Source organism: Pelodiscus sinensis, chromosome 5 (genome assembly GCF_049634645.1).
Source record: "Pelodiscus sinensis isolate JC-2024 chromosome 5, ASM4963464v1, whole genome shotgun sequence".
NCBI classification, from domain to species: domain Eukaryota; kingdom Metazoa; phylum Chordata; order Testudines; family Trionychidae; genus Pelodiscus; species Pelodiscus sinensis.
Window position 1 is genome coordinate 8,522,499 of NC_134715.1, and position 23,852 is coordinate 8,546,350.

General features: G+C 47.0%; 1 protein-coding gene across 1 annotated transcript in view; it reads right to left on the bottom strand.

Annotated features, from left to right (window-relative positions):
* Nucleotides 1-23,852, bottom strand: part of CCNI (cyclin I) — a 55,432-nt gene that overhangs the window by 1,795 nt on the left and 29,785 nt on the right. The window contains exons 3-6 of the mRNA XM_075929449.1: nucleotides 9,194-9,328; nucleotides 3,450-3,524; nucleotides 3,141-3,281; nucleotides 1,632-1,862 (exon numbers count right to left, since the gene is read on the bottom strand). Coding sequence (XP_075785564.1) covers nucleotides 1,632-1,862; nucleotides 3,141-3,281; nucleotides 3,450-3,524; nucleotides 9,194-9,328 — 582 coding nt within the window. The remainder of the gene's footprint in view (nucleotides 1-1,631; nucleotides 1,863-3,140; nucleotides 3,282-3,449; nucleotides 3,525-9,193; nucleotides 9,329-23,852) is intronic.

Here is a 23,852-nt window from a genome sequence, read left to right on the forward strand (position 1 = left end):
TTGCTACACTTGGCCATTTTCCACATACCTAGTTGCGTCTTGTTTGTGCGCTGAACGGGGGGCTGGGGTGAAAGTGATTTGGGGCAAAAACTTTTGGCTTAAAAAGACTAAGATGTTTCAAAGCTGCCCAAGAGATCTGGACAATTGGCTCTCGTTACAGTGCATGAGAATTGGGTGTCTGTAAACGTCATCCAAAATGATTTATCAATGGCCTGCATGTGACTGCCTCTTACATTAAGTCTGTACGCAACAGAAAAACCAAAATCCTTCCACAAAGCCTTTCTACTTACGACCCTGCACATATTTAAGTGTGCTACAACCACTTTCCTCGCCAGCATGTCAAGGGAGTATTGCATACCTTTCCTTGACACACCGGTGGGGGAAGGAAAGGTGGAAAGAATTCCAAAGCCGGAAGGACTGCATCCTTCTGGTTAGTTTAACCCCTTGTGGCCAGGCCAGTTGGGAGCTCTCAGCTGTACAGTTTTGGTTGGCACATTAGCACCTGCATTATGTTCCCTCCATCCAGGGGAGAGAGTATCAATTGCTGAACAATGCAGAGTAGTTGCAGAGATGTCTCAAAAGCTCGACCATTCAGGCTTTGCAAAGGATCGCCTTTGCAAAACACAGAAACAATTCTACCCTCCATTCCCACCCCCCACAACAGAACACAAAACATTCCCCCACACAAAACCTTGCATCCAAAGCGCAGAGGCTGGGATTCTGACAGCTTACCCACACCAAAGAGAAAAAGGCCGTTTTCTGTCCCGTTTCAGATACCGAAGCAGCACACAGCTCCACTGAAGCTGACAGTGTCATAACCAGCTAAAGATCTGTCCCATCCAGTCTGGCTTCCACTTTCAGACCCATTTGACACTGATGAAATCCCTTGACTTTCAATGGGGAAATCCTTGACTTCTCCCAGCATAAGCGAGAGAAGAATCAGCCCCAGTCTGTCTCTTGGCCATGCCGACAGATCGTTAAAGGTACATGTACCTTCCTGTAACTCACCTATTGCGTGACTCAGCTTTTATTTGGAAGGGTGTGCTACACGGATGCCAGCATAGTAGTTGCTGCAGTCAAAGATTTCCTGAAGCCCACGGGCACAAATCAATGTGAACGAACACGTAGTAGGTCTACGTTCGTCTTCAGTAAGGTGGGGAGAGATGGTGAGTGCAAGAGAGACAAAGGGGAGGGAAAAAACCACCAGTCCTGCTGAATTTCAACCTATTCGTCTCTCTCTAGTCCCGGAGCACCCACAGACAAATAAAACAATTAGCAGGGGCACAGCACCCACTGGCAGGCAGACCTCCCTACCCCAGCGCTCCCTGCGATCAGCTGTTTCACAGTGTGCAGGAGGTTCTGGAAGGGAGGCGGAGGAGTGGAGTCAGGACCGGGCCTGCGAGAGGACAAAGTCGGGGGCCGAGCCCGCCCTGGACCGAGAGGAAGCTGCTGCCTATGGCCAGAGTAAGTCACAAGAGGAGAGAGGCTTCCTCACCACAGCTGGTTGTCTAGTGCAGACCCTCAGCTTCTCCTCCACCTCCTTGCAATGACTGTCGCAGAAACAAGAGACCCTTCTCCTAGCCAGCAGGCCAGTGAGCAGGGATGTCCCAAGACCCCTGCCCTGCCCTCACCTGTGCTTTCTGGAGCAGTTCGAAGATGAGCGCCAGCCAATCAGGAATCAGCTTCTCCAGCTCCAGACTGACGATGGCCAGCGCCAGCATGGAGCCCTTGAATTGCAGCAGCTGGTGACAGGCCATACAGTGCAGTAACTGCTTGGTGAGAATGGCCACGTGCTGAGATGGGTTCATCTTGGGCAGGGTGGTCAGTAACTGAGGCCTGGTGGACACAGCGACCGCGTGGAACTGAGGAAAAGGGAGAAGCAAACAAGAGGCTGGGTTACTGAGAGTGTCACAGAACCACAAGGGCTGGAAGAGCCCTCAGGAGGTCAAGTCCAGCCCCCGCTTCATAAGCATGTGCAACAGCAAGAGCACTCAGCGCTCAATATCACCGAGCCCTCCGCCCCTGCGCCTTTGAAAGGGCCTAGCCCACTTGAACCCCAACAGCACATGCAGGGCAAGATCCCATGCTCTGCCTCCCCTCCCAGCCAGGCACTGGCCTCCCAGCAGACAGCTCGGCGAGAGTGGGAAGCCTCATACCGAGGTGAGATGGGCCCAAGAGATGCACACGGTCGCCTCGGTGGACTTCCCCCAGCTGTGTCACCGTTTCTGGGCGACGATTACCCCTCCCACGGAGCCCTGTGTGGGGTGGGGTCAGTCTTGTAAGGGGAGCAAGGTCCCAGGGCAGCCGTGACCGGGGGAGACCCGGATAGAGCATTTCTGTTGGCACAGGGCTGCCAGGGAGGACACAAGTCCCTGTAGGGATAGCCCCACCCTCTTCCGCAACTGCAGGCTCAATGGTTCAACTGGCCAGGGACAAACAGGGCCTCCTGCCTGCTCCCCGCACTGGGAGGAGGCCATTGAGCAGGAATTCTGTGAGGGGAGACTCCATTTTCCTTGCCATTATCACCCTGCCATGGGTTTTGCCACACAAAACAGCTCCCTCGGCCTGGTTTTTATCAGGTAAACAAAAGCCTGTGGCAGTTAAGGACACACTGAAGCACCCTTCATGTCTACCACATAGGTGTCATTCCCCCGCCTCCCCCTCCTGCCAGCTCCTTCCTAATTCCTTTGTGCTCTATTGTTGCCTTGCTTTGATCCTGGGGCAAACAGACTGGCCAGTAACATTTGGGGCTAAGATTTTGAAGAGGGACTAATGGTTTCAGGTGCTGGAGACACCTTTCAAGGAGTCTGATTATCAGAGGGTGAGAGCCCAGCCCCTTCTAAAAATCAGGCACATTGAAGTGCCCCATATCATGCCCCTCCCCCGCCCAAAAAACCCCCCACTAGTCACTTTTGAAAATCTTTGCAGAGTCTTTTTTGGTTAGGCCAGGTCTTTGAATAGATGATCAAATTCTACACTCCTCACCTACCCCAGCATTAGGGATTTTTGTCGGAGCCAAATCTGAGTAAGTCCCTTAAGATTTGGTGCATACTCACACGAATACCAATGAAATGAACACTCACACACACACACACACACACCCCCACCATTGGGAAGAAAGTAATTAGCAACATATTTACAATATGAAGGAAATCCAGCGGCGTAGCCATGTGAAGATCCCAGTGCAGTTTATCCAGAATAATCTTCTCCATTCTGCGAATTTCAGCTGGAGAACAGCCACAAAAGCTGTCTCTGGCCAACACCTTCAGTACTGGAATCCTCTGCAGAAACAGACAGTTTAAACTTACCAAAAAAAAACCAAACAGATCAGTCATATCTGGAAAGTGGCAAACCTCTTCCCTCACCTCCCCATCCCAGCTGAAGCAGCTAGAGAATTAGGGGGGCATATAATTTCAAGTAGATACTAGGCCTTTAGAGAAAAATATTACCTCATCTTCCTCAATGGTCTTGGCAGCAAGAAAGAAGCAGCTGATTGCAATACAATTCAAGTACTTTGGACGGGCCTAGGCAACAGAAAAATGTCAGAGTGAGTACAATGCAGAAACTGATCTGCGATCACATGGCTCTAGCTCTGCTACCCTGTGATCGATTGCAGAATGCCAAAACAAAGCAAGCAGGCTGACCTCCAACTATGCTGTTACTGTTGTGAGCCACAGAAGGCAAAAATCCATACCCCATGACGTGAGGTAGGAGAGAAGTCAGTCAGCCCCAGCGGCCTTAATTAGCATCCAGTGATGCGTATCACCGGAGAGGAACAAGAGTTTGTTTTCAGTGGGAGCAGCAGTATTAGGAAAAAGAAAGACAAAAGCTAGACGCCCCACTGGCATGTCAGCACAAGCCAGGGAGCAGGCCTGGAGAACAACAGGAGTTAGAAGTGAAGCAAGGAAGAACACAGCCCTGAGATGTTGACATCGTATCTAGCTAAACCCCCAGGCCATGTCTACACTAGGAAATTATTTTGAATTTGCTAAATTTGACTTCTGGACTCCCGACTCAACTATTTCCAAGTTCTGTCCCCTCACTAAAGGGAAGAATTGAATGTCCTTCAAGGCAGGCTCCGTTCATGTGGACTCAGAGCCTCAGGAAGCACTCTGGGGAGCTGCAGGCGGCCTCCTGGAGGCCAATTAGTTCGAATTAGCAGCACCGGAGCATCCACACTAACGGTATTTCAGACTTGCACATTCGAGAAAGCAGGAGTGCAGAGGTCAAATTTCCAGAACGGGCTTGGTCGCATGGATGCACCACTTACACATTCAAACTTGGGTTATTTCGGACTAAGGTCCTAGCATAGACCAGGGTCAAGAGAACTATGTTTTACGGCAACAGCTCTCAAACAGTGGTCCCTCAAAGAGAAGCTGAGCTGTCAGTCAGGTGAAATGTTTTAATCAAGCAAGCAGGAGAGTGCGGGGGCAGAGGGAGAGGGGTGACTGTAACAGAAAGCCTAGGATGATCAAATAGCAAGTGTGAAAAAAAATCAAAGGTGATGGGGGGGGGGGGGGGTCTAGAGCTGTGTATTTAAGACAAAGCCCCAAGTACTGGAACGGTCCTCAAAAACATCTGGATATCCAATCACCCTAAGAGACTCTCTAGTGACAACAATGAGGAGTCCTTGTTATGGGTCCCAATTCTGCAAAAGCACTTAAGCATGTGCTAAGTCAATTGAAAATCAACAGGGATGACTAAAGTTAAGCACATGCTTAAGTTTTGCTGAATCAGGACCTCAGTGGCTGCATTAGTGTGATTCAGGACCTGGTTTCCCACACCAGTGGAGTGGGACAGTGAGAAAAAGACGAGTCCCTCTATTCTGTGTGCACAGAGTACAGTAGGGGCTCTCAAACGTCACTGCACCGGGAACCTCTTTGGACTACAAAAATTACTACACGACTCAGCAAGGGGACTGGAGCCTGAGCACCCCCTGAACCCTACTGCCCCAAGCAGAGTGTCCAAACCTCCAGTGCGGGGGCCCAAAACAGAGGCCCCCATCCCACCAACGGTTGGAGCCTTAAGGTATCGATGTCAGCCCTGGGAAGATGGGGCTCGGGCTTGAACTTTGGCTCTTGTGAAAACCAGGAAGATCAACCAAGACCTAGGACAGCACGCTGCGTTCACACGGAGCACCTCTCTACATCCCAGCTACTTCCAGACAGACAGCTGGCAGTTTCCTCTCATGCTGTCTGTGCTGAAAAGAATTTAAATGCCCCGGTGGAATGCGGAACCGACCAACGCCACAGGGCAAGGGAGAGAAATAAGTAAGTAGCAGCCCCGCAGAGAACGCCGAATCCATTTTTAACCTGGAGCACTTCCGTGATTAATTGCAGGCAGATTAATGCTAGCAGACAGAATGGAGCTGGGGGGCAGTTCCAAGGCCTGATCCTGCAAACCACACACACGCAGTGAGGTTACACTTAGGAAGGAATGTGTGATCTCCAGGCACTTCGGCGTCTAGTAGCGAGCCACAGTTAAATATCTGTCGAGTCTGCCCTTGTTACAACGTGCCCAGGTACTGCTGAGAGTGAGGAGAGTCAATTCCCAGAGGGTGAATCTGCGGTTTGTCCTACACGCCCGCACAAGGAAATAAGGCAGGGCACCCACAGGGTGCTGACAGAGACAAGTCGGCTCCACAGACACAGGTATTAGGCGAGCTGGCTGCCCTAATAGAGAGGCAGCAGCACAGGGCGTGGGAGGGACAGGCGGGAGCCAGCACACACAGGAAGCCAGCTCCCTGCACGTACCAGCTCCTGCAGAACCACCTTGCATCCCCCCCTTGCTGCTGCCTCTAAGAGGCAGCAGCGAAGGGGGGCCCAGGCAGGAGCTGGGTTAAAAGCCGGCTCCCATCGAGCACTGGCGCCTGCCTGCCCCCCTTGCGTGTAAACACGTAACCACTAAAAATGTCAGTGGTTACATGTTAAACACGTGGTTTTTAACATCCCTAGTGGCGTGGGTACTTGCACCCTGCCCTGACTTACTTCCTTGTGTGATAAGCCTGGACTCACTGGTTAATCCCAACAGTTACATGCAACCCCTCCATCCCCCGTCCTTCCCCCACTGCTTCTGTATCACATGCAGCAAGGGGGGGGGGGGGGGAGGAGCTAGAGCCTGTGGTACACACCACCATCCCTACACACCAGAGGTGACAGTGCAGGAGGAAGGAGCAGCCCCCATGGGCCCACAGGCGGGGGAGCAGGGGGAAGTCTGGATTCAATCCAGGGATGTTTAAAAGAGTCACTGAAAAACAACCATGGAACCATTAAAAATCCCAGTAGTTACACGCACTGTGGGCGCTGCAGTATTAAGCTTATAAGCTTTATACTACAAAGCTTGCAGCACTGGGCAGCAGCCATGGGCAGCAGCCAGCGCCCCGGGAGTGAGGCCAGCAGCCGGTGTACACCGGGAGCAGGTTTATAACCGCCCCCTCCCCTCCACACACACACACACACACACACACACACACAGGCTGCTGGGTGAGATGTGGAGTGCCCTCTGCCCATGGCAAGCACCACTGCTGGCACAGGCTGCTTTGTCGCAGCTTCCCCTGCCCCCTCCACCGTGCTGCTGCCTTTCAAGCCGGCTCCCCCCAGCACCAGCTTCTCCCCCCTGCTGCCACCGATAGAGGTAGCAAGGGCGGCAGGGGAAGAAATGCGAGTAGTCGACTTGACTAGCCGATAAGCGAGAGACCAACTTAACAACGGCCATCTGCAACGGGAAGCTGAGTTGTATTCCTGTCTTAGCTAGAGATTCACTACAAGACCTTGGCCAAATCACGTAGGGACTCTGAATTCAAAGGGCTTCGGATCAGGCTTGCAATCAACTTATGCCTCAGTTTCCTCATGTGTACAAATAGGGTCAATATTTCCTCGTGTTACAGGGATGCAGAGAAGCTTAGTTTTGAAGTGCTTTGACCTCCTTGGACGGAAGAGGTTGGAGAAGGATACAGTGGAACAAGAGGAAGAGAGTCTGGGATATGTGGAGGAAAAGAAATCAGTACATTTTAATGTAATAATTGTCCCAAGAATGTGAAAGCTGCCAGAGCAGCGGAGTATCACAGGACAGGGCTAAAGGCATATCACTGCGTGTACAGAATGGACAAGGAGCCTTTTAAAAAAAGCTTGTAGGGGACTTCCAATGTGTATTAAAAAATTCCCCCATAAAATACCACATCATCATAATAGAAATTGTGTCTCCACCCCAGACATCATCGGGGCTCTAAACAAAAACAGATCAGCAGGGTCTGAGAGAAGGGCAGTCACACTGTTGTCGCGCCTCCAGCACCCACTCTGGACTCCCTATTCGCTGGCAACCGGCACACCGTGAAACGAAGACTGTAATTATGTTGAGGATTAGTTATGTAGTGCCGTGAGCGACAGCAAAAGCCACTGCTGGTATGTGACTGAATGAGAGCACGGCTGGACAAGAGGACATGGCGGCACAGGACAGCTGGAACTATTTCAAGGCACATTCATGTTTGAGGGATTTTTATACCAAGACAGAATAGCTTCCCAGATGGAGTCTTCTCTCACACCAGCATGAATCAGGAGTAACCCAAGTCAATGCAGTGACCCTGTTGCAAATCTGATTTAAATGCAAGTAGAATAAGGCCTAATTCATTTGCATTAGGGAGAGAAAAAGGACAAAGTTTAAATCAACAATGTTATGCCTGGGGGGGGAGGAAGGGGGAAGTGTGCACTCAAACTGCTTCCCAAACTGCTTTCAGTGTTTTCTATCTTCACCACTCCTTACAGTACAGAATGGAGTTTCTTTTGGTACTCATTTGTGCCACTTTCACAGCAGCAGCCTCTATTAGGCTGTCAAAGCCTCCGACAGCTACAGAAATAATGAACACCCAACCATATCCTAAGGGAATTTGCTATTTAGAGGTTTAAATAATACATTTATCTATCCATTCAGCGTTGGACCCAGTCACTGGAGGTGCCGTAACAGGCTTTTCTTTCTTTAAAGAACACTTTTTCAGTGTTTTGCCGTTTAAGCACTGTCAGTATTTCACCATATCAAAGACTAAGATGGATCCCATTTGCACTCTAGCATGCCACACTATATTCATGATGTCACCACCACGGTAAAAGTGATACAAGACAAACTCAGACCTGCCAAGTGTCTCCGTTAAATATTATAGAAGGTAACTCAACAGACCCTCCATGTCCTTCTGTGGGACAGGCGAGTATAGGAAGGGCTTACCAGAAAGGCAGGTGTCCCTCAGTCTATTTTAGTGAGCTTTTCTGTAATTTTTTTTTTTTTTTTTTTTTTTTAAAAGACAGAGGATGCATCATGATTTTAGACCCCCCACCCCCACACATTTGTAGGGGGCAATATTTGGATACAGCTAGGTAAGGCCAATTCAATGTTCAAACCAGGTTAACAGCAAGCTTGTCTCCCTTATACCAGGGTTCCACACTGCAACAAATCAATCCACTTATCAATTTATCGTGCCTGCTTAGACGCGATAAATCAGACTCCAGGAGCCCTCCGGTTGATGCCAGCACCCCGCCAGGAGGAGGAGATTAGCCAGTGTCAACGGACCAACCTTCCTGCAGGCAAGATCCTGCACTAAATACACCAGCTTCAGCTGTGCTAGTCGCATAACAGAAGTCACACTGATTAGATTGGCAGTGGGGGTTAGTGTAGACCTGCCCAGAGAGACAGCAAGAACATGGACAGCTTCTCAAGGGGTGGAGTGATTTCTCCTCTTTTGGGTTAAATTGATGGGCTGCAGCATGCCAATGAAATCTGTCAGAGCAGGGAGAAGAGCAAATATTCCTGACACTGGTAGGCACTGGGACAGATCCTCAGCGGAGGTACATGGACATGCCTCCACTGTAGTCCACAGAACTGTCTTGACTGATATCAAGTGAAGGTCTGCCCCACGAAATCAAAATATGAGACTGGTACAGAAAGCCATCTATTATTTCTATTGCTGCGGCTTCTAGGTGCCCTAGCCATAGTCCAGACATTGTTCTTTCACGGTAGTGTGTTGTTGCCACAGACCCTTCCATACTGTTCAGGCATGGCTAGCTCAGCATCTGAAATCTAAAGTGTCGCGCATGTGTAAACTGGAAGTGCACTCTCCTACACTGAGGCAGCAGCAAGGAGACTAGCTTCCGAAGCCATGAGCGGGGGTACACATCCACTGCAAGATACATATCCATCAATTATTTACCTTTACTGTGGCTAAAAACCGGTCCAAGAGACTGATGGCCAGGGCAAGTGTTTCTGGATAAAGGTGGAACTGGTACTTGAGTTTGGCCAGCCACTGAATCACCTCATCCCGCTGTGCTGGAGAAATGGCTACATCCTGTTGGAGGAAAAAACATGCATTCAGACCTGGAAGCTGATGGCTGAAAAGTGAGAAGGCAGAACATTAACCTACAGAGAAACAAATACCTGTTTGTGGGAAGGGGATAGCGGGAATGCTTTTAACACCACCTGAAGCCACTTTCCCATGTTCGCAGCTGGGGTTCTTAGTTGTCATATCTGACAACACCTGCCTTGATTTGTGGGCACACCCATGGAGTTCGAAGTCTAGCAGGCTTAAGCCACAGCATGACTGCAAAACTGCAGGACAGACTTTTAGAATGTGTATGAAAACTGAAGAGCTCCAATCCTATAGTGTTATGGCTGAAAAGGCTACATAAGGAGATGCTAGCCTCGTATTTAACAAAAGTTACATAAAAATGCACTATTCAGATAAAAGATGCAATTCAGCAAATATGACACCTATTTTATGGTTACTGGTAACTGTGGTCCACATCCTGTATAGCACTTAGCACCCTCTGCTCTGACCAAAGTCAATGCAACTCAAGTGTAATCAGCAACTTGCAAGAACAATCCCTTGGTCCCTACGCCTGCAGTGACCTTTTCAACTACAGGAGGGGTTCTACCCATAAGGAGCTTAAGTTTCAGATCTATTTAACTTCCAAGAGCATATTTCCATCAGCTCTGTACATCATCTTCATGGGGCTTGTGGTTTTCATGTAGCTAAGGAACAGCTTTGTGTGACCTACAGTAACACCTCCTCTTGCTTAAGTTTAGGCTTCAATAAATCAAACCTCAAAAAACAGAACCACCTCCATCTTCTGCGTGTCACTGAAGCGTGAGCAGAATGCTCAAGAAACCCACAATGCAGTTCCCATGGTTAAAGAGACGGCAAAGCGTGCTCCTGTGGAAGTCACGGACGTGCCACCACGTGGGAGAGAAGGCCATCGATGCCCGATTCTCCAAAAACCTCATGTGTCTAAAGAGGCGGTCGTGTCCTTCGGATACATATTCATTTTCCATTATCTGCACTGTTTACGTGAAATAATTCGACCTCTTCCTTTCCAGGCAGATGACAGATTTGACATAACTAAAGATGAATGATTATTGTCCAGCCTCATTGGAAGTGTCCCAGGATAGCTAGAATAACCACATCATTCACAGCTGGGTTGCTGCTGTAACAATGGTTCCTTAGTAACCATCAGATACTCCTGGCTTCGTTTTAAGGCACTCTGAAGAGCTGCCACAAGGGATGCATTTTATGATCTAGATCGCTTCCCCCCTAACCTCCTTCAATTACTGTGAACCTAGTATGTTATATCCTACAATGTTTAAGTGAGTGCAGGATTTGGTAACATGGCAGGTATAGTTATCTCACAGGAAAAAACAAGAGACTAAGGGCACTTTAAGGCTTAACGAGTAAGTCTCCTCCTCTGAATGAAGTTGCCAATTACTGAGCTGTGTGGATACAAACACTCTATTAAGAGACATTCTTTGCCATTCCTGATCATGTGAATTCTGGAAACCTGAAACACTGTGTCTCTTGGCTGCAGGGGTAAAGCACCAAAGCTTTGGCCATCTATGGTTCATTACATTTGCACTGCAAAATGAAAGTATACCACAGTGTTAACCCATAGATCCCAGGTGTTTTCCAGACTCCGAGACATTAGGTAAATATATGGCCACTAGCTGAAGGTATAATAATCCACTCCTGTGATATTTACTCTAATATACATTGCCCTAATCAACAGCTGGCAGAGGTCCTAAGAATCAATGCAACCTTATTTTTGCCCTAACCCACAGCAGGTGTTATAACGTACATGCATACCACTCTTCCCCCCCCCCCCCCCATCTACTTTTCCATATTCAAACCAACAATAGGCCTGATTTTCAGAGGCACTGAATACCCACAAATCTCCTTTGAGGCCCTGATCTCGTTTATCTCCCAGTATGTGCAACAGATTATGCGCTGCATCTGAAAAGGGCATCAGCAGAGCGTGGCATCCTACTGCAATACTGAGTCCCCCCGCTCCACATTTACTCACCCAGAGGTTGTGCTCGTCCATCAGAAATTCCCATCAGTGGAGGTTTTTAAGACCAGGTTACACGAATAAGTGTCAGGGGTGGTCTGGGTTTACCTGGTTCTGCCTCAGCACTAGGGGTGAACCAGAGGAGTTTTTGAGGTCCCTTCCAGCCCTGCATTTGTATGGTTCTCTAGCGCCAGTACTCTGGACAACTGATCTGCCACAACTGCTGGGCAGTGAAGTCTCTTCCCATCTACCAAGCAAAAACAGTCAGCAGCTCAAGAGCGAGCTTGACAGCAGCGAGGGGTATGGGCATATCTGAGAGGCAGGAAAGCTCTCTTCAGCATGAGGGAGGCAGCATTAGAGCTCCTGAGTGTGGACCCTTACCACTAGTGCTCTCTCTAACCCAGGGATGGGGAACCTAAGGCCATGGGTCTGGATGTGGTCCCTGGCTTGCCTGGATACAGCCTCCAAGCATCAAAATCTAATAGCCTAAGCCCCCCGGCTCTGGTGTGCAAGGGGAATGTGGGGAGTGTCTTTCTCCCTCTCAGTTGGGGCTATGTCAGTGAGGGCTTTTTTTGTTGTGTTAGTTCATCATGCATGTGACCCCCCCGACTGATTTTTCTATGAAACAGAGGCTCCCCAACCCAAAAAAGGTTCCCCACTCTTGCCCTAACTCATATGGACTCCTGGAACCAAATACTTCACACCTCCCCTCTCCCCCCAATGCCTCATCTTCCCTGGGTATCAGGTTTTCTGCACTTTCTAGATGGGCGTTTTAAAAGGAATGGCAAAGGGAGTTAACACACTTGAGTTCCAAGGAAAGTCGGCCTTTGGAAAACCTCCACCCTTACAAGTCTGGATTGATCTGGAGCGCTTTGCAGTACTCCTGGCCTAACCCCCAAACCAACGGTTGTACATCACATGGTTGGAAGGAAAAAAAGCCTCAGTGTTGTTAACTTCTAAGGCACTGACCAAACTGCCTTCAGCTTGGCTCCAGTTTTTTAAAGCGATCACGCATACCTACCAAACAAGCCCAGTCTGAACAGAACTGAGTCAGACGCTGGAACTAGGTATGCACACCAGTTTGTTAGCAGCATACGTGGGAGGAGGTTTTCTTGTTTTGTTTTTAAGTTTAACATACACTTACTGAACTCAAAATCAGCTCAGAACACATTTCACTAAAGATTTCAACAACCAGATTACTGTTGGTCCCTGCTAAAGAATGGAAAATTTGAGCCCCAAGAGGGTTTGCTAGCTATAGTCACGAGTAACTGCAAATGAAGGTTTATGGCCCAAGTTACATTTCAACCTTAACAGCAGCAGTCACTGGCACATCAAAACATTTTGCTCTGCTTACACGCAGAGCCTCATTTCCTCTTCTGAAATATTTACAATTGTCTGCATAAAACATTGAGGCATGGGGCTGTTTCCCACTTCAACTCTGGTGAGTTGAACTTACAGAACTACAATGGAAACAGCCCTCAGGTGTGCTTTTTCTACCATGAAGGTGTCCTTGAGAGACCCACAGCCCTCTCTGCTGTTATTGTGGTTTCAAAATGTGGAATTAAGCGCTGGCTGCCAGCACACCGTGGCAAAGAGAGCTAACAGCTTGCACAAACACAACGCCAAGCTATATGGAGGTGTCGTGGGTTGCTTCCCTTTTCAGCACAAACACAAAGGAGAAAGGAGAAAAGCAATTAAAAAAACCAACGCACAAAAACCCAAACACCCACCCACCACTGAAGCAGTAACTCACTCAGAGATCTGTTCTACTGACAAACAAGGGATTAATGCTCTCTCCAGCGCAGTGTCTATTCCATGCATATCATTTCCTTTTTGACAAACTGAAAGTTTATGTATTAAATACAGCAGAGCATGTACATAGGCACGCCCCCTCAGATGTCCAGAGGTGCCCGGGCCACTTACAAGTTTGAGGTTCTTAGGCATAATAAACATTTTAAAATGACAAACATGGGAACAAAATAAGGCACAAGAGAGAAACAATTTGAAGATTTTTTTTATTGTAATAAGTGCTTTTCTAGCCCTCTTCTGTGCAAATACACTAATCATTGAGGAAAAATCTAGCTTTCAATTAACAAGTGTCTAAATTTGAGACCCTTTCCTCCCCACCTTTGAGTTTGAGGCCCAGGCCAAATGGCTCTCTTGCCCTCCCTCCCCCGAATGACCCTGTACATAGGACCAGTCTCCAGCACAAAAACAGCATAGACCACGCCTGAAGCCGATCAAGTTTCACTTGGGGTGAGGCTTTGTGTGTGTTTTTTAAACTGAACTGTTAAATCAATATATCCCATAGAGAGGCGGTAGTGCTTTGTATGGGTACAGTTTATTAAATGCATGGAAATAATCTGTACCAATATATCACATTTACAACAGTGTCGATGCTGGCGTTGTATCGATTTAAGTACAGCAGGGCTCAAATGAATATATTTAAGGTGTGCCTGACCTACAGCCCCCAGACTGTACGTGGCTTAAAAGAGCATTTCATAAAGCCTGCTACAATATACTAATGGCTGAATCATCAGGTTTACGTCATTTTTGTTAACATACCGTACATAGACACAACCTGTCTAAATACATACCAAACAAACTGGATTTAAGTATCAATACAGGGGACTTTAAATCTTATTAAAATCTGTAGCATTCGTTTGACCAACACAAGGCTGTGCTTAGGTTTACGTGGCCCTCCTATGTAGTAAGACTGGGCACCACTAAACTATGCATAGATAAGATCTTTGGATACTTCCTCAAGTACAATGTGCAGAATCACCAACAGTGCAGCACCCATATAGAAATCAAGTTGTTAGATGAACTAGACTCAAATTCAAACCTCCAGTAACCTACCCAAGCCCAACAGCTGGCAGGGTCAGAACACAGACATCTAAAAGTCACAGCCACGTCTGAGACACCTGTACAAAGTTAGCAGCAGTGCTGACAAAACACACCACACCAAAAAAACCCACTATGCAACTGGTTTTTAAAACTCACATTAACTTCTCAAAGACAGTTTTAAATTGCTGTGATTGTGATTTTTACGCACATATTTTTTCAAAGCACTGCATGCTGAACAGTTCTTCACTTTGAGAGACATTTCCTGTATTTTACAAACATTTACAGAAACAGTTAGAAGCACGATGGTATGGTTAAGGCAACGGACTGAGCTCAATGCTTGGCTCTGCCACCATTTGGGGGTAAAGTCAAGTGATCCTTAACTTGTCCTTCGCCTCAATATATATAAAGTCACGCACATGCTCAAGCGTTTTGCAGGATACTTCACTTCTCTCCTCTCCCTCAGTCTTGCGTATTTAGGCCCCAAACTTGTGCAAAAATAAAATAAAATAAAATAAAAACCACACACCCACCACACAAACCACACTATGAGCTTAACTATTACAATGAACTTACAAGGCATAAAACTAAACACACAAGACTTTGCAAGTTCTTGGAGCTGGGAATACATTACTATGCGTAGGTAAAGTATCTAGCACAACAAGTGGAGACCTACTACTGTAATGCAAACACCACACAGTAACAGATTTGTTTTTAAAATGGTACTGTCTTCTAGAGAGAGTACATTTATTTCTATAACATTATATCATTTTAGCAAGTCTCATTAGGATGTATGGATGAAATCCTGGGTTCAGTGACATCAATAGCAACATTTCCATTGACTTCAGATGTGGTCAGAACTTCACTTACCCTAGAAATGCCATTTGTTGTGTAATATAATAGGGAACAGCTAGATCATGGGTTCCCACACTGGGGGGGCGTGAAGAAATTCCAGGGGGGGCACAAGGCGACCCAGCCTCCCCCCCCCCCCCCCCATCAAGTTTTGCTGCCCTGTTCATTTTCTTTTTTTGCTCAACAAGTTTTGCTGCTATTGGGGGGGAGGGGGGGAGAGAAGCGTGAGGGTTTTTCAAAAATCAAAAAGTGAGGCATGATGCCAAAAAGTTTGGGAACCACTGAGCTAGATGATCTAAGGAACACACATCACATGGACTAGCAGATTTATTGGAGCATAAGTTTTCATGGGCAAAGACCCACTTGTCAGATGCATCTGACCAAGCGGGTCTTTGGCCCCAAAAGCTTATGCTCCAATAAATCTGTTAGTCTATAAAGGTGCCACAGGACTTCATTGTTTTTGCAGATTCAGGCTAACATGGCTACCCCTGATTCACATCACATATTAATGTGACAGATAAAATGGTACACCAAATACAAATATTATCCCTCAGCCTACTTCAAAACAATACTCAAAGGGTGAAAAACGGCAGAGTTCTCAGCAGAAGGAATGCCACTATCCCTTTATCCAGTGTTAATTTTTATTACAAGACAAAATACATAAAGGGAGAAACAGCCGCAACCCAGTTTGGACAGAGTCGCCGACTTAAAAGGATTTCAAGCGGCTTAACGGCTTAGTTTGAAAATGTAGTAGCTGGGCGAACCTGGAAGCTAAACTCCAAATATAAAATGCATCCAAGCTGAACCAAAATGCTTCTTCAGACAAACCAAAACACGCTTTTAATAATGGGACCCCAATCACAGCTAGCATATTAGCCCAGTCTGGTCAGTAAGAGTTTTTGCCAGTGGCACCAATGGCAACAGGCCTTGGGCCTTAGTGGGCAAAAGGAAAGATTAAAAATAAATACTACTGAAAATAAACAGCAGTGTCGCTTTCTGAAGCATTTCCTCTTGCTGCACGCATCTGTGTACAAGGGATGGGGGGAGGAAATGGAGGCTCTCATGCCCATTGCTGATAGAGCGGCCAGGAACTGCTCCCACGGTGGTATGTTCCCTGCTGACCCCTAACTTTGTACAACTGGGCTGGGTCTCATTTGCTCCCTCAGCAGAAGAATTTCGGCATCTTCCTTCCAGCTAGGTCCCTAAGGAAGCATGTAGTGCAAGGTCACTTGCCTATACGGTAGCTTGGGGTTTACACGCCTGTATCTGTCTCTACAGCTGTGTGACACTTCTCCAAACTGTTCCTTCAACTATAGGTCTCTGACCACATCCTCTCAAAAGCTGGACCTCCGACACTGTAGAAAAAGAGGACGCCTCCAGAGGTGTCGCATTCTGCCATGAGACCTTAGCGTGACAGGCCCAGGCCCAGACCCAACAGTCAACTGAAGAAAACACTGGCAAGTCACAACATTCAGTCTTAAAACAACACGAAGTAAAAGCTGCACATTGTGGATTCCATTTCTTGTTAAACCGCAGGAATGGGGAAATGTTATTAGTCCTAACGTTCGTTATTCCTTTTGTGAGATGTCAGAAAGAGGTGAGCTCAGTATGGGAAGTTTGTGCAGGGAGAAGCGTATGAAATCTCCAAGTTGCCTATTCCAAAAGGTGAAGTTGCAACTTTTATTCCCCCCCGCCCCCACATCCCCATTTCTCACTCTCCCCCATTCCAAAGGGGAAATGTGACCTGCAGAGGAAAACAAGTTGTGTTGGGGTTTTCCTTCCCTCCCCCCCTTTATGCTCTATACACAAGCAGTGATTTTTTGTTTGTTTGTTTGCTTCATCTTTTCCCCCGCCCTCTGCTTGTTTTTACATTTGAAATTCAGGTCAGGTCAGGTCTTTTCTCCTGGTGACTTTAGATGTACAACATCACAGCAAGTCCTTAAAAAATTGCAACTTGATCCCTAGAGAGGGAAGGGATTTTTAGTCAAAATGTTGGCAACTCTTTGGATTTCATTATGTGGTTTAATTTCAAACAGGTAAGGGGGGGGAATCTCCTTTTTAGAGGCTCTGTACCCGCTCCCTTTCAAGACCAGAGAAAGCACCCCAGAACACAGGCCCCTCAGAAGAAGAGGAGAGGGAAGATCCAGTCTTCCTTATATTTCCAATGGAAGGAAAGATTTTGAGGGAAGTGTTTAAAAACTGGCCAGTTTTTCTGGACTTCTTAGAGATATCAAACTGAAGGGGGGAGGGGAGGAAGTGTCCAGGAGCCAGGGTTGTTCCTCTGGGATTTGGAAAACTTATGCTCAATTCTAAAGCTCTGCCAAAGAATTCACATATGACCTCAGGCAAGTCCCTTAGTCTTTGTTCTTTAGTTTCCCACTGGCAGATTGGGAAGGACAGCTCTTCCCTACCTCACCAAAGGTGATGTGAGGATGAATACACATTGTGAGGTGCTCAGAGACTATGGCAATGGTGGTATACATGTACTGAAAATTAAAAAAAAACAAAAAAAAAAATGAGCCAACAAGTCTGATTGCTTCCTCCATGGTAGATCACCTTAAGCTTGTGGCCCGAAATTTGAATTTTAGAATAAATGTTAAGACTTGGGTATAACATGCAAGCCCACAAACTCAAGGAATAGTTACAAGCTGGGGACCAGCATAATTACAAGCTGGGGACCAACCGGTTAAGTAGTAGTTCTGCAGAAAAGGACCTGGGGGTTACAGTGGATGAGAAGCTAAATATGAGTCAACGATGTGCCCTTGTAGCCAAGAAGGCTAATGGCATATTAGGTTGCATTAAGAGGAGCATTGCCAGCAGATCCAGAGATGTCATCATTCCCCTTTATTCGGCTTTGGTAAGGCCGCATCTGGAGTATTGTGTCCAGTTCTGGGCCCCCCACTGCAAAAAGGATGTGGACGCATTGGAGAGGGTCCAGCGGAGGGCAACCAAAATGATTAGGGGGCTGGAGCATATGACTTATGAGGAGAGGCTGAGGGATTTGGGTCTGTTTAGTCTGCAGAAGCGAAGAGTGAGGGGGGATTTGATAGCAGCCTTCAACTTCCTGAAGGGAGGTTCCAAAGAGGATGGAGAGAGGCTGTTCTCAGTAGTGACAGATGGTAGAACAAGGAGCAACGGTCTCAAGTTGTGGCGGGAGAGGTCCAGGTTGGATATTAGGAAAAACTATTTCACTAAGAGGGTGGTGAAGCACTGGAATGGGTTACCTAGGGAAGTAGTGGAGTCTCCATCCCTAGAGGTGTTTAAGTCTCGGCTTGACAAAGCCCTGGCCGGGTTGATTTAGTTGGGATTGGTCCTGCCTAGAGCAGGGGGCTGGACTTGATGACCTTCTGAGGTCTCTTCCAGTTCTATGATTCTATGAATAGCAGTGTCACAAAGACAGTGGTGACCTTGCCCCTCATATGCAAGTGTGGTATCTAATCTCTTCAGACAATATGGAAAGGGACACTCACATTACTTTAATGTGAAGCAGACACTGGGGAGGAGAGGGGAGGAGGAGCAGGGATGTTTTTAGATACATGGACAAAGTAATGCTTACAAGAAAAATCCAGCTTCAGAAAAGCCATCTGGAAAAGTAATTTTTTTCCCCTGAATAGCGCCCAATAAGCGTCTCTGCTTTAGGCTTTAAAATTTCAATTGTAGAAACGTTACAAAAAGCTGCAGTCTAGATAGGCGCCGTATACGGATATGGAGAAGACCAACTCTTTTCCTAGAGAAAAATCAAAGCAACGCACCCATCTTTTTCTCATGCAGGGCAGGGACCCACCTGTAGAGGAGTGGCCAATCAGACTGCTGCACATCATATGTTTGTGAAATGCCCAAGAAAGGAGACATGTTTCTCATATACTCCCAACCGCACAAGCAATAAGCAGGAAGCTATAAAACTAAACAAAGAGCAGGGTCATAATATCTCACGCTGCAGGAGTTAAATTAAAAGCAAGATTGTTCCCGAGAATAAAAAGCCCCTTTCGGCTGCAGCAGGAGACGTCAGAGTGCTCCCCGCTGGACGTTCTCTCAGGCCGCTAACCCATCACGTGCCAGGGTGGTTTGTTTTGTTGCCACATTCCAATCACTGACACTTACTTCCTGGCTTGGCAAAGCGTATCAGTCATAGAATCATAGAACACTAGAACTGGAAGGGACCTAGTCCCCTGCCCTCATGGCAGGACCAGCTAGATCGATGTTTCCCAAATGGTGTTCTGTGGAACCCCAGGGTTCCGTGAAGTGAAACTAATGGTTCCGTGAGAAAATTCCATTACAATGATAATTTATGGTTTAAAAAACAATTAATATTATGTGATTTTTGTTTTTAAATATGTGCAATTAAACTAAATGTTGGTTTCATGACCTTGTTTAGCATTTGTTTATTATTATCCTTACTAATTTGTGGTCTACTTTTTCAGTCCAAGCGCTGCTGTCTTAATGACAGCCCCTGCCCATGCAAGGGAAACTTAGAGAATGCACGGCACTGATGGGGGGGGGTCCACTTCAATTTTCTGCACAACAGCAGCAAACAGGAGCAGCACCAGCGCATTCCGCTTCCAGGCAACACCAACGATGGGCGACAAGATTAAGGGACAATGAGACTTGCCCTGTGATTTCCCAAAGGACAGGCTTAGTGTTTAAAAGGAGTCCATGTGCCAGAGCCTCAGCTGGGCAACGTGAATTATGGACCCATGGTGGAACACGCTGTCTCTCCAGGTCTTCCCTAGATGGAGGATTAGGAAAACCTGCAAGATCCAAGTCCATGTCTAGACTACATGCCTCTGTCGCCAGAGGCATGTAGATTAGGCTACCAGGCATAGGAAAATGAAGCGGCGATTTAAATAATCCCAGGAGGTATACCTGGGTGGTCGACAAATGCCTTTGATGTAGACACCCGCACGTCCAGACTACCGCGCTGAGCCGACAAACAGCTGATCGGCTCAGCGCGGCAGCCATGTAAATTTAAATGAAGCGGCGATTGTTTAAATCGCTGCTTCATTTTCCTATGCCTGGTAGCCTAATCTACATGCCTCTGGTGACAGAGGCATGTAGTCTAGATGTACCCCATGAGAGCTGGGAGTGCTCTCTGTCCCCACCAAAAGCACCAGCAGGGTCACACACTTGCCAGCAGTAACTGGGTTGGTGAGACTGGCTGTCTGGCTTTGATGCCTATCTCTGGGTATCCCATTCCCCCCCACTTGGGCCAAAACTTTGAAAGGTCTCAATTCTGTCTTCTTCCTGTTCTACTCTTCTCATGGCACTCCACCATCTCTGTGCACCTAGAGCAGAGAGAATACATATGCACCAGAAGCAAGACAATTTTCTACATTCTGTGTTCTAGTGGCGCACCCCCACCCCCAGTCTGGCACCTGAGGCAGCCGCCTCAGTTCACATCGTGGTAAAGCCAGCCCTGTCTCCGGACGCTCCTGCAAAAGTAACTATTGCTCCCCCCAATGGCCATTACACACCAGCCTTGCACATGGCCTAAGGAGCCCATATGCAGAGTCACATACGCATGCCCCCTCTTGTGTGTCACACTGCTAGTGAGGCACGAGGCAGAGCACTAACAGCATAACCCTGCAAGGTGAAACCCTATAGCATTTAAATTCAATCACCATTTTAGGCACGTCAGTATGGGATTCGCTGGGATGCCTCACCCGCTGAAGCCATGAATGTGCTGAAGTGCTTTGCTGCCTCGAGGCCAGGCTGCTCAACATGCTGCAGGATCCACCCCTATGAACTAGACCCAGCAAAGCACTTCAGCACATGTCAAAGTGCTGTGCTGGATCAGGGCCAAGGCAGAAAGCATCTCTGTGGGGGTTTAACACTACAAAACAGCTTGCTACATGGAAAGTGTCCCGAGGGCAGAAACATGTCTTCCAACGCTGGAGAGATGCATTCAAAGTAGGTTTACATTTTCTCACTACAACAGTTATCTTTTTTTTTTTTTTTAAACAGCCCAGAGAACTAGAGCAAAATGCAGGACAATGTAGCACTTTAAAGACTAACAAGATGGTTTAATAGGTGATGAGCTTTCGTGGGCCAGACCCACTTCCTCAGATCAAACAGTGGAAGAAAATAGTCACAACCATATACAGGCAGTCCCCGGGTTACGTACAAGATACGGACTGTAGGTTTGTTCTTAAGTTGAATTTGTATGTAAGTCGGAACTGGTACATATTGTAGGGGAAACTCTAGCCAAACATTTCTCCAGAGCTCAGTTTTATTCTCCCACACCTCACTTCCCTCAGTCCTTTATTCTCAAGCTAAGGTGTCTGCTGAGAAAAGCCGCTCCGCGTCTCCCTGGTCTGCTGGGGGGGGGGACGGGACGCTAGCGTTGCGTCTCCCTGGTCTGCTGGGGGGAAGCAGCTAGTGCGGGGTTGCCTCACCCCGTTTGTAAGTAGGGATCCGATGTAAGTCGGATCCATGTAACCCAGGGACTGCCTGTATACCAAAGGATACTAGAGTTAGCAATATGGCCTTCTGTTGAAAGGTGCTCAGAGCAGCATGAGAACACACAAAGATTAGTTGTCTAGTTACTAATTTTCTGTACAGGGACCCAGTTGTGAGGACACTTATAACGTGGCACCAAGATTAACATGGTTATTTCTTCCCACTATAACTTGCTTACTCTTGTGCGGCACTGCCGCACATCAGCCCTACAGGAAAAGATGCTCCTGCTTCTGTGACAGTAATAATGCACCTCTAGTAACACATTCTATAGAACCAATGGGAAAACTTTACCCAAAAAACCACCACTTGTTTAGCCTTTCGCACTGCTGATCCGCTATAGCATGTTGGCAGCAGTGCTGCCACCTCTGGTGGAGTAACTCTACCACCTCCAAACGAGTGACAGCAGAGAAGAAAAAGTATCCATAGCACACAGGAGAGCACCATCAGTCCTGACCACTAGCTACTAGCCAGGTCACAGGTGCCTCGTAGACATTCAGAAGTGTCGGCATGAATTTATAAAGTTATTTTGATTTTCAGTTCAACCAAAAAACTGACACCTGGGGAGAGGGAAGGCTTGAAGGCATGGTCGAGGAAATGGTGAGGCTGGAAAGGGGGTTTTATACTGCTTTGATACTGAATGGCTGAATTAATCTTTTACCGTCTCTGACTGCATAATGCTGCTGAAAGGCCGGTTTTGTGCTAGCCGCACTTCAGTTTTTAAGGTTGGGAGGGGATTAATTGTGAAGGTGCCTCGAACTTTTTGCACAGGCGGTTGTTATTTCTACACTACTGTTTAAATCCAGATTAAAAAAATAAGATGCCCTTCTCCTCAGCTCCCACCCCGCCCCCAGCAAAGTCCTACCTACTGTCACACCTAGCTGTCCTCCAGAGCAGAGACATACTGCTACACTTGTGGGCTAACCACACTGACTTCTTGCGGTCTTCCCTCACTCCAACCTCACATGCACACTTTACAAATAGGGATTTAGTGACGTTAGGTACCCAAATCTCTGGACCAACTCCCTACCCAAAAGTTTGCCCACGGTTCGGCTGCTGGAGTGACAATCCCGCTGCCTATTATGCTGATCAGTATTGCCTCACTGTTTTCTTGTGCTCCCCTCTCTGTGGTCTCCCCTTGCTGTTAGGCAGGAAGTCTCTTGCAACCAGGACTGCCTTCTTGTTCTGCATTGATACAGTGTCAATCACACTGGAGTCTCAGTCCACAACTACTGCTCTGGGGGTGCTACTGCAACACTAATAATAAAATCCCACTGAACACTTCCTTAGACACCTTTGAAAACCAAACTTTACATTCCTAGCAACTCAATGCTACTAAGTTTTCACACCTCAAATTCAGGTAAAATATTTGAGAGGGTGAAATAAAAAGCCAGTGAATTCCTGGGATTTGTTCTTTCCTAGTCTTCTCTCACAAGGTTGTTTTGTGAGCAGCAATAATCTTTATCAGCACTTGGCAGACTTTTAAAGGGCAGCTATAGCAGTATGGAATTTGGATCAAGATCCAATCTCAGATACACCCGTGTAAAACCAGTGTCACTACTGATTTCAGCGGCTCTGTTTCTCAATTGCACCAGCACGAAATCGGATGCGGGCATCTCTATGAAGTCTTCAATGGTGATAATTTATAGTGTTTCGTTCTAGTGTAATGACAGCTGCGAAATTCATAAGCAGTACAATCTCCTTAATGTGCATGGCAACCTTTGAAATAGACATCTGAAGAGGCAAATACACTATTTTGCACTTAGAGGTTTTCATCCACTAATCTCACCGTGCTTTAGAAAGTTGGGTAAACAGCATAATCTCCATTTTGCAGATGGGGTAGCAAAAGGATAAAGTGGTTAAAAGTGACTCGTCCAAGGTCACATAGTAAGGCAATGGGAATGAACTGAAGCCTCTTGATCACGAGGAATGTAAAAAGGGGAACAGAACAAGCAGGGAATGGAAAACGAAAGATAAAATGGCATCAAGTTTCTTTAACAAAAAAATTTTCCTGGCCGAAACTGCCATAGCATGTTATTTGTTAACAAGAAAATTAACCTTTGATCAGACTCTCCAACTTTCACTCTCATCCTATCCGCATGAGAATCAGTCACCCTCCTTTCATGTGACCATGATATACAATATACACACACAATAAAATATTGTATATATGTATATGTGTGTGAACAAACAACTTAATAGTGCTAACAAAGCGCAAAGTGTCTCTAAACGCACAAGCCAGACATCTTTTCTGGACTGAAAAACCCCTTCAAACTCTGACTTAGAGCTACCAAACATAGGCTGAGTCAGTGTGTCACAAGTCAGAAGGAAAACCAAAAGAAACACACTTGTCATCAGGGAATGGGGCTTTCCAAAACATATCTG